This window comes from Xenopus laevis, chromosome 9_10L, assembly GCF_017654675.1.
Source record: "Xenopus laevis strain J_2021 chromosome 9_10L, Xenopus_laevis_v10.1, whole genome shotgun sequence".
NCBI lineage: Eukaryota > Metazoa > Chordata > Amphibia > Anura > Pipidae > Xenopus > Xenopus laevis.
In genome coordinates this window covers 134275036-134286102 of record NC_054387.1, presented here as the reverse complement: position 1 = coordinate 134286102, position 11067 = coordinate 134275036, and the positions used below count along the sequence as shown (strand labels likewise).

General features: G+C 45.1%; 3 protein-coding genes across 3 annotated transcripts; 1 reads left to right on the top strand and 2 right to left on the bottom strand.

Moving 5' to 3' along the window:
- Positions 1-3616: 3616 nt before the first annotated feature.
- LOC121398080 (histone H2B 1.2) lies at positions 3617-4198 on the bottom strand. Its single transcript, XM_041576632.1, has one exon. It carries the CDS (start codon positions 4050-4052, stop codon positions 3672-3674), a length of 381 nt encoding a protein of 126 aa, XP_041432566.1. The 5' UTR covers positions 4053-4198; the 3' UTR covers positions 3617-3671.
- Positions 4199-4240: 42 nt separating this feature from the next.
- Positions 4241-4833, top strand: LOC121398069 (histone H2A type 1-like). The gene has a single exon (XM_041576618.1). It carries the CDS (start codon positions 4394-4396, stop codon positions 4784-4786), a length of 393 nt encoding a protein of 130 aa, XP_041432552.1. The 5' UTR covers positions 4241-4393; the 3' UTR covers positions 4787-4833.
- Positions 4834-5662: 829 nt separating this feature from the next.
- On the bottom strand, positions 5663-6079 carry LOC121398084 (histone H4-like). The gene has a single exon (XM_041576635.1). It carries the CDS (start codon positions 6062-6064, stop codon positions 5714-5716), a length of 351 nt encoding a protein of 116 aa, XP_041432569.1. The 5' UTR covers positions 6065-6079; the 3' UTR covers positions 5663-5713.
- Positions 6080-11067: the final 4988 nt, after the last annotated feature.

The following is an 11067-nucleotide window of genomic DNA, read 5'->3' as shown; positions in this document are numbered from 1 at the left end:
GAGTCTCAATGTAGGTTGACAATCCACATAGGGGCTACCAAATGGCCAATCACAGCACTTATTTGGCACCCCAAGAACATTTTTCATGCTTGTGTTGCTCCCCATCTCATTTTACTTCTGAATGTTGCTCAAGGGTTCAAAGGCTTGGGGATCCCTGCTGTAGATGTTTCCCATTCAATGTCTTGCTCTCCCCAAAGTAACAATCACCAATTAGATTTCATATTCATGCAAATTCCCTACTCAACCAGGGTCGAACTGGCCCACCGGGACACCGGGAAAAATCCCGGTGGGCCCCAGTCCTTGTGGGCCCCTGAGTCCATTAGACCACTCGCTCCATCATGCGCTCCAGTTTTGCGCAGAAAAATTATGTTTCCCACAGCTATAAGGTCCCTCCGGGACCTAGTGGGCCCCGCTGCCACTCCATCTAGTACGGTACTAGTACTAGTAGTACCCGTATACTGCTATAGTAGCTCCACTGTACCTGCTGCACCCCGGTTGGGTTCATTTTTACCCATGTGCGCCCTGATGACGTCACTCGCTGGCGCCCTTCACGTGGGTGGGGGAATCCGAGAGTGGTGCGTCAGGGAGGGATCGGCTGTGAATGAAGCATACTGATGCGGTTCCTGGCCTCTGGGGATTGATCCACTGGGGATGTCGGACTGCCTGTGTGCTGCTAGCACTATTCCCTCTCACTGTTTCCTCTCAGCTGCAGCCGCATATTGCTACCTTCTTGACTACTCCTCTGTTGGTGAGCAAACAATCTGATGGGGGAGGGGAAATGGAATTTGCCTGTCTGGGCCCTGGGTGTGGAGGAAACAAGCTGCCAGTGAATGTCTTATATATATAAAAAATATAGCTATAATATTGTTCACCTACTTTATTGGTACATTCTCATCAAACCCTTCCCTAAGGTCCCAGGTTCTCTGGTGGGCCCCAGGTGCCCCAGTCACTGTACTCAACTGCCCAAATTAACTCATCTTCTGTGCTCCAGAAGCCAAATTAGCCTCTAACAGACATTGTACATGTCCATGGTCCATTGGTCACATCTATATTTACTGAGTGAGATCTGGAGTGCCTATTTGTGCCCTGGTCATCAGGAAAACTGATTGAGACTGTTTATAGTCCAAGCTGGGACTAGGAAGGGAGAGGCAGTCAAAACTGCAACATTGAGGAGATGGCTAATGATGGCTATTGATGGGCAAATAGATTTGCCAGGCATGGATTTGCGGTGAATAACTGCATTTCGCCGCCAGCTAATAAATTTGAGAAACTGTGGCAAAAAATTGCCCACAACAAATCCGCCGCTACAAAAGAATATGTTGCATGTCAGACTCGTTGCGCACATACAAATTGTCACGTGTCAAAATTATTTGGATGCCTGTTGATTTTAATGCATTGGGACAAAATAATCGTGTGTATAAAAATTGTTGCACGCATCAAAATTATGTTGACACCCTTTGACTTCAATGCGTTTTGCTAATTTTTCGCTGTTTTGTGAATTTTTCTGTAATTTGCGAATTTTTCTGAAAATTTTCAAATTTTTCTGTAAGTATGCAAATTTTTTCTTTTTTTTGCAAATCTTTCAGTAAATTTGCAAATTTTTCAGTAAATATAGCTTTTTTTTACGCCACAGATTCACCCATCACTAGTGACAGTAATACAGAAAGCCTATAAAGAACAGGGTAAGCTGGTGGCTGAGGGCATCAGAGCACATTCCATGAGGGTCCTTGCATTGTCATGGGCAGCAGGAGCACAACCTGAGTGAATCTGCAGACTGCAACATGTACAACTCTGAACACATTTATTAATCATAAATTAGATGATAGATCTGCTCCTTTGGCTCAGTTTGGGAGTTCAGTACTGCAGACCTCCGCTGTAACCCAATGAAGATTCTGTTATCAAGCATCAATCAGTCAACATCAGGTAAAGACTGGTGAGGGAGGGGTGGTAATTTGTAAGATTGCTTGTTAAAACATCAAATGGGAGCACTCCCCCTCTCACCTGCACGTTTGATTCAGCCAACCTTTGTGCTTGTACGCAACACGCCCAGGTCCAGGCTAATATCATATGAACACATAACAGAACTTGAGGAGCATTTCGGCAGCTGAAATCATAAAACCTGCATTTATTGGGTATAGTACTATGCCCAATAAATGAAGGTTTTATGAATTCAGCTGCCAAAATGCCCTGCAAGATTGCTTGTTAACCCTTCTGTGTCCGACCGGTGCAGGGATAAAACCCAAATTGTTATTGTGCCAGGGAGGATGGCCAGGAAAAGAAAATCTCGGAAAGTTTTATCAGTGCATTATATTTGCATGTCCCTCTTTGTTATGGAGAAGGTTGCAAGTTCAGCATTGCAGCCCCTACTGGGAGGTGGGGGCAGCCAGTTACCAATCACTAAATGTCATTTAAAAAATATATTTATTTCTGGTGAACGGATAAAAAAAAGTAATTGGAAGGTTAATTTCCCCTTTAGTTGCACTATTCATCATACTGGTCTACTTGGATTCCAATACTTCATTTGCCAAACTAGTACCAGCTGGCGGCAACAATCTAACTAACAGCCTTACATTGTTGCCGTCCTCTGTTGTTACATTGCTACAGGTTTTATGTGAGGCTCCGGCCATGAAACAATGACTGAACTGTAAGTAGAGAACTGCCCCTCCCATTCCTAATTCATTCTCTTTCATTGTTCTTTAGGAAACCGTCAGCCAATACCGATTTCTCTCCAAAACGGTTTCTCTTGACTGTTCCCCCCCCCCATGGTCTCACTACTTCATCCTCCCAGCGGTTTCCCATAGAAACCAGGAAAGTGCAGCGCAAGGGAGAGACGGTGTAACAATATAACCATAAGGGGCAGCACTGAGCTACTAACAGCTCCCAGTCCCGCGCCTTTTTACCCAAGTCCTAAATTCCATTTCATGCCTCACTTTCTGCTAAACCGCTTCGGTATAGAAAGCAACGAGCCGGTCATTCTGCTCTTTAATTGGCTCGGACTTCACAGATGGAAATATAAGGCTTCGCCATGTATAGAAAGAACTGCGCTGGCGCTATTAGCGCGTCAGATTGTGATTGAGAAAAATGTTCAGCTCAGGTATCTAAAGATCCCCCCAACTCAAACATTCCTGAGAACAGCGATTCGGTTCACAGGTAGGGATGTAGCGAACTGCCGAGTATGTGTTCGCGAACGCCGTTCGCGAACACCGGCAAAAAATGCGAACAGTTCGCGAACAGTTCGCGAACTTCGAACATCCGAAAATCGTTCGATTCGAACGATCGAAGGATTTTAATCGTTCGATCGAACGATTTTCGTTCGAATCGAACGATCGAAGCCATTCGATCGAATGATTTCATTCAATCCAATGGCTTCGATCGTTCGATTCGAACGAAAATCGTTCGATTTTAGCGATCGAATGGTCGAACGATTTTGACGCGAACGCCTATTGGCGAACGTCGCGCGACGTTCGCGAACTTGCGGCGGACGCGAACAGTCGAAGTTCGCCGGCGAACAGTTCGCTACATCCCTATTCACAGGCAGTTAATTAAATACCCACCCCATTAAACACAGCCCCTATTCACCACAAGAGCCGGTTACAGATCTTCCGGAGAGAAGGTGGCGGGCTCTTAAAAGAGCCTTTGTGTTGCTGGGAGTAGGACAAGGGAAGGAGCAGTTACTTGGCGCTGGTGTACTTGGTGACAGCCTTGGTGCCCTCGGACACGGCGTGTTTGGCCAGTTCCCCAGGCAGCAGCAGTCGGACCGCGGTCTGGATCTCCCGGGAGGTGATGGTGGAGCGCTTGTTATAATGAGCCAGGCGGGAGGCTTCCCCTGCGATGCGCTCAAATATATCGTTGACAAAGGAATTCATAATCCCCATGGCCTTGGAGGAAATACCGGTGTCGGGGTGCACTTGCTTCATCACCTTGTACACGTAAATGGCGTAACTCTCCTTCCTGCTCTTTCTGCGCTTCTTCCCATCTTTCTTCGGGGTCTTAGTCACCGCTTTCTTGGATCCCTTCTTCGGGGCTGGCGCGGACTTTGCTGGTTCAGGCATTTTCAACAAAACTCAATATTTTTTGTCTCTGTACACTGTATTGCTGATCGTTTTTATAGTCCTCTCATGCAAACGAGGCAGCTCTGTCTTTGAGTTTTCTATTGGCCATTTCTGTCACATGAGCTAAACGCCCACTGCAAAGACTACGTCAAAGCAGAAGCATACGCGACATTATCCAATCAACGCAAAGATTAGCCTTGTGATCTTTTGGTTGGTTCCTGTTAATACACGTCTGGCTTTGGCTGCTTGAAACTCACCCAATCAGCGAACAGGTACACTCTATAAATGAGCGATCCGGCGGCTTGGTGTTTATTGCTAGATTGTACTAGAGTTTTGGCAACATGTCTGGCAGAGGCAAACAAGGAGGGAAAACCCGTGCCAAGGCAAAGACTCGCTCATCTCGTGCTGGGCTGCAATTCCCAGTTGGTCGTGTTCATCGTCTGTTGAGGAAAGGCAACTATGCTGAGCGGGTGGGAGCCGGAGCTCCGGTCTATTTGGCTGCAGTGCTCGAGTATCTGACTGCTGAGATCCTGGAATTGGCTGGGAACGCTGCCCGAGATAACAAAAAGACCCGTATTATCCCCAGGCACCTGCAACTCGCTGTGCGCAACGATGAGGAATTGAACAAACTGCTCGGAGGAGTCACTATCGCTCAGGGTGGAGTCCTGCCCAACATCCAGTCCGTGCTGCTGCCCAAGAAAACCGAGAGTTCAAAGTCCGCTAAGAGCAAGTGAGCTGCCCCGTCCCCAATCTGAACACAAAGGCTCTTTTCAGAGCCACCCACACCTGCTAAAAAGGCTGAGATTCTTCATATTTAGAGAAACTAAATTTGCTCATTGTGAACGACTGGTGTTTATATGAGGCTCCTGGGTATAAAAAAAAAAAAAAACAACCATAACGCTCCCCGTAACGGTGTCTCCCGTGGAATCCGTATAATCCATTAGTACTGGATCTTTACTCACTTTGCCAAAACTTTTATTTCTTAGAATTCTAAGTTACATATGTGATCCACGTAGAAATACGTTTACGCATGATATTTGACACATGCAATGGTTTTAATCTGTTTTTACTGAACAGAACTTGCAATAGTAATCTACCTTGGGAGTTCTCGTCGTTTTTCATCTTTGGGGAACACTCGTTATTTTGGCGGCAATAAACGGTCACTTGCATAGAAACCATTAATTTAAATTAGCCAATAGCGCGTAAATATTGCACAGTGGGCGGGGTAGAGCAACCAATCGGGCATTTTACCCTGTAATGGTACATGGATTACTCCCGCCCATAGCCAGTATCAATTTATTTCAAAGAGGCTAATGGATTCCTGCGGTTTGTGTCCAGCTCTACTTTGCTGCAGTGAAAGTCTCTAAACAAATTGGCTGTATCGTGAGAGATGCCCAGCGATAAAATCTACTCAAGGAAGGCAGGGCCATTTACTGTACAGGGGGCATATCCCACAGTATAAAGTTATAATGGTGCTAGAAAAGAGTGCGCTCCAATCCATAAATAGAAATGCAGCAACTACAATAACACTTTAAGCACCATAAAGCATTAAATGAAAATATAGAAGAAAATATATCTCGTTCAAAATATCACAACTCTTGAAATGGGTGGGTGGCTCTGAAAAGAGCCTTTGAGTACAAGATCAATGGGCAGTAGAAGATTTAGCCTCCGAAGCCGTAGAGAGTGCGGCCCTGGCGCTTGAGAGCGTACACCACATCCATGGCGGTAACGGTCTTCCTCTTGGCGTGTTCTGTGTAGGTGACAGCGTCTCGAATAACATTTTCTAGAAAAACCTTGAGAACGCCACGAGTCTCCTCGTAGATAAGACCTGAGATGCGCTTGACTCCCCCTCTCCGGGCCAGGCGGCGGATGGCGGGTTTAGTGATGCCCTGAATGTTATCCCGCAACACCTTCCTGTGACGCTTGGCGCCTCCTTTCCCTAAGCCCTTTCCTCCTTTGCCGCGTCCAGACATGATGAGTAAAGATGCGTTCTGTACAAACTGCCTCGTCATTCACATCGCTACACCTTATATAGCACTAAAGTCGACCTGATAGGAAACTATACATTTGGGCGGGGCTAATAACGCTTCCGTGTAGTTAGATTTTATTCTGTTTTCCACTCCCGTCAGCAAATAAACATTTAGAATATTTAGAAATCTTCCGCAAAGTGTGTGTTATTTGCTATTGAGTCTTTAATCGAAAAAATGATTCTCATCCAATGATAAACACATTGTCATGTTGTATCATTGAAAGGTTTGGGGAATCAATGTGCTAATTATATGGAATCTAGTTTTTATTCTCCACCTATATTTCGCTTATTCAGGGGCGTAACTATAGAGGAAGCAGACCCTGCGGCTGCAGGGGTCCAGGAGGTATAGGGGCTCCATGAGGCCCTAATTCATATACAATTTCAATAAATATTGGAGAAACAAGTCAACCTCTAAACATTTTGGGGGCCTGAAAAATAATTTGCTGTGGGGCCCAGTAATATCTAGTTACGCCACTGCGCTCATTAACAGATTCTTATGAACCTGAACCAACTGCGAATTTCCAGTGTTACTTTGGGGCAATACACGATTTAATTTCATTTATAGAATGCCGGAAGAAATTTAGAGAAACAATATTTACAATTTACAAGATGATGAAATGAAGAAATGATTTTAAGTTTTAAATTTGCCCAATGGTACACGATTAGGAATTTCTGTCCTCTCGGCTAGTTTAAAAATATTGTTGACCTCCTATTGGCCCATTTGAAGCTCTTGGTGATATCAGTAGTGATGGGCGAATTTGCGCTGTTTCGCTTCGCCGAAAAATTCGCGAATTTCGCGCGAAATTCGCGAAACGGCAAAAAATTCGCGAAACGGCACCGGCGTCTCGTTTTTGACGAATTTTATCGGCGAATTTTTGCGTGCGTTTCGCGAATTTATTCGCCTGCCGGGAATCGCGCAAATTCGCCGCGAATTCGAGCCTGGTGAATAAATTCGCCCATCACTACACGTGACCTGTCATCAAGACAGCGCAGTGTGATACGTATTGCCGCGTCATATGACGAGCGATCTCGGCGTCTACGTCGGTTACAGCAATATAGGCCATATTGTAAGAGGGCAAAATGCCCTTAGTACAGAATACAACTGGGTGCTAAACATTAGCACAAATAATAGAATTATTGAAACATCATTTGAACTCATACATTCAGTTGAGTTTAAATCTTAATGGCCCATTCACATTATCCAAATATAAGTATAAATATAACCAGTAGCGTAACTAGAGGGGGGCGGGCCCTGGTGCGTGACGAGCAGCTGGGCCCCGCCCCCCTCCGTACGGCCGCATTTTCAGTGGTGCACAGGCTGCCGGGGGGCCCTGGCCGCTCGCACCCCCTGCTCCCCCGGTAGTTCCAGCAATAAAGAAAGCTGATACCTCCTTATGCATCAAACGGGGTGATCCCAAGCTTTATTCCATGGTGCTCTCAACACTGTTCCACCACTGTATATAACAGGAAAAGATAAGGGTAAATAACCTAAAGTTCAGTTCATAAATACATTAAGATCAAAGTCTTTATTTAGTCCAGTTTCACTTAATTGTTTCTGTACCTCCACCTTTCTTAGTAGCAAGACCCTGCCCCCCCCTCTTTGGGGTTGTGGGATATGTTGAATCACCCTGAATCTAAGGTCTTCAGCAGAATGACCTTTTTCAATCAATGTTTGGAAACAGGGACTGTTTGAGGTCACCTACAGTGCAGTGAGCTGAGTGCACAGCCTGGGAATTCAGGGAGCAGCAAGTGGAAGAGAAGGGAGGGATTATTAGGTTTTTTGCAGAAATATTCAATAAATCAGCCTGAAACACTACTTTTTTAAGCACAATTCTTCTATATCTAAATGAGTATAACACACTGGTACATTCTTATTTTTTACACAGAATGGCTCCTTTAAATAAAGCCAATAGGCTGGTTTTGCTTCCAATAAGGATTCATTGTATTTTAGTTAGGATCAAGTACAAGCTACTTTTTTTTATTATTACAGAGAAGAAGGAAATTACTTTTATGTTTGGAATATTTAGATAAAATGGAGTCTATGGGAGATTGCCATTCCGTAATTTGGAACTTTCTGGATAACGGCTTTCCAGATAACTGATGCAATACCTGTACTGTAAAATGAAATGTTTTCTGGTACAATAGGTAAGTGTTTGTCTGGAGACAAATATATAAAATGGGTGCACCATAACATTTGTACTGAACTATGATAGGATGTAGTGGAAAATCCTGGATATAGCACTGTGAAGGCAGGGTGACATATTGTCCACATCTCTTTACTGAAAGGTGTCGGACAAAAACAGCATGTTGAAATATGAGACTTCCATCTCCCCAATACAAAGAGTGGTCTCCCTAAGAGTCAGTTTGTAAGGAGTAAAGACATTTTATGGGATGAAGCCAGTTAGAACTCAGAGAGTAAAATTATAATGAACATGTGTAGAGACAAGGGATACCCTGAGAAAATGTTAAAGGAGACATGTAGGATAAATTAATAAACCCTAATTTTGTAGGTAATTATGAGTAATATATAGTGTTGATTTTACATGATGCTAAAAATTAATATTATCTTTAAAAATAGCCCCTATATTGGAGTTCCCTATAGATGTTCTCTGGTCCCTGTCTGTGTTTCAAATGAGGGGTGGGCGTGTCCTAACGGTCCCTGCCAGAAGCACAGTAGGAGGGGGACAGCCAATCACAGCCCTGCAGTCACACAAGCACAGACAGGCTTCAGTTCCCTATCAGGTCCTGCTAGCTGCTGATTGGTTCCTGTCCTACAGTGCAGTGAGCTGAGTGCACAGCCTGGGAATTCAGGGAGCAGCAAGTGGAAGAGAAGGGAGGGATTATTAGGGTTTTTGTAGAAATATTCAATAAATCAGCCTGAAACACTACTTTTTTTTAGCACAATTCTTCTATATTTAAATGACTATAAAGTACTGGTATGTTCTCATTGTTTACCCAAAATGTCTCCTTTAACTATAAAGCTAAGAATGAGACCAATCAGATGGCAGCACAGACCTTATCAGAGAATAAGGTGAAGGACACGAGGAACAAGGATACGCTTTGTGACATCAATACAAATGTATGCACGAAATCATTAAGAGATACCTTCCAGGGGGGAAGAACATTGGTATTCCAGTGAGCACCACAGATAGGGTTGCCACCCAGCCAGTATTTAATCGGCCCAGCCGGAAAAAAGAGTCTCAAGGCCGGTGCCGGTATTAAAAAAATACAGTCAATTACATTGCCGGTAAAATTCCGAGGGGAGGAACTGCCACTTAATTTTAAGCAGCTTGAAATCCCCCAGCTATGGAATTCTGGACTGTGGCTGTGTTTAGGGTTGTCACTGCCGGCTCCGCCACTTTTTGCGCCACGGTCTGCCCCTTTAGTACCCGCCCCACCACTGGACGGTAATTTTATTTTAAAAAGGTGGCAACCCTAACCACAGAGTGATCCTCTTCCTTCTTCTTCTCCCGCCTGCGCATGTGAAAAGTTGAAAACGTCTCCATTTCTACTGAAAACTGAAATAGGAAGAGGGTCGCTCTGTGGTGCTCACTGGTATAACCGCAGGCCGGTGCAGTTTCTGCTGATAGGGGCCCAGGCCCAGGGTTTGAGGTAAGTAAAAGTAGTAACTCGGGGGTCTAATATTTGGCACCCCAAGTAAAAAATTGAATTTCTTCTCCTTTACTGACACCCAAGGTGGGAGCTTTCCTGTGTCTTTCATGTCAAGACGAAAGAAATTACTTACAAAAGACAGAAGTTACTTAGAATTCAATTTATTTCACATGTTTTATGGAGAATGTGGTGCATTGTCACTCTCCTCAGGTAACAGCTCGTGTGTTCAGCAAATCTACACTTGTAACGCAGAAGTTTATTCAGCATTTAATTCTGCCCCAAGTGAAAATACTAACGTTCCCCAGCACAAGCCAATAGTGAGAGAAGCTGGTGCCACGGACTCCTCTCCAGGCTGCGCCAGTCACCACTGACAACGACACTCGCGCCTTTTCTCTTTATATAATCATTTGAATAAGGCGCCGAATGTCACGTGTTAGGCGTTCCCCGCGGCGTAACGTCGTGCTCGTGACGTCACCGGAGGCCTATTAGCAACTTGGAACCAGCGGCGACCATTCCGGAAGTGGTGGATTAAAAAGGAGACGTAAACAAACCAGGGCACCTCGGTCTGCTGGCTGAACGCTGAGTCTTTACTATTAGCCCGACCCGAGGAAGGTACATAATGAGAAGGGTGTGTGAGGGAATGTGTGTGACCCGTCCTATGACAGGAAGTTGCCTTCTTACTCTTTATCTAACCCCGCCCCCTATGCCCGATATAGAGGCGCTCCTGTTACCTGTTATGTTCTCTGATAGGCGGAGCCTTCCTTATACCTGTACTGTGTCTGATGTGTCCCCAATTAACCCGCTCCTTTCTATCCTGTCTGAGGGGCCTGTTGTCTCTTCTACCCACACAACTACTTCCTCTGTATTATACTGTAGCCACTGCCTCCCTCCTACTGTGTAACCCTCTTCCCTTCTACTCCTCTGTCCTCTCACCTCTGCATGAGAATAAGGGAAATACCCTATAGATTCTATGGATCTGGGTCCCTGTAATTCTATTGGGGGATATTGTTGGGAATAATCCTGTATCGAAATGTGTAAGTGCTTAATTCCACGGTCACTTCCAGGTCAGTCCCTCCCACAAGGAGCCAATGGGAATGTGGGAGGAAGCGAGTGACACAGGGATGAAGGGGAAGAAGAAGGATAAAAATGAGGAGGAGGAGGAGCGGGGGAAGAAGGAGAGAATGGTGAATCTGACACTGGAGATGATCTATCTGCTGACTGGAGAGGTGAGGGGCACTGTGACTGGCACACTGACAAGAGACTGTCTGTCTGTACAAAGGGGGTCTCTCTGCAGCTCAAACACCATTCTCTCTTCCTTTCAATATTTAGCACTACATCCCTAGGAAGAAGTCAGATGATGGGGGGGCCCTGCAT

Excerpts from the sequence above, each read along its gene's own strand:
- LOC121398080 (XM_041576632.1), bottom strand. The coding sequence starts at position 4,052 with ATGCCTGAACCAGCAAAGTCCGCGCCAGCCCCGAAGAAGGGATCCAAG.
- LOC121398069 (XM_041576618.1), top strand. The coding sequence starts at position 4,394 with ATGTCTGGCAGAGGCAAACAAGGAGGGAAAACCCGTGCCAAGGCAAAG.
- LOC121398084 (XM_041576635.1), bottom strand. The coding sequence starts at position 6,064 with ATGACGAGGCAGTTTGTACAGAACGCATCTTTACTCATCATGTCTGGA.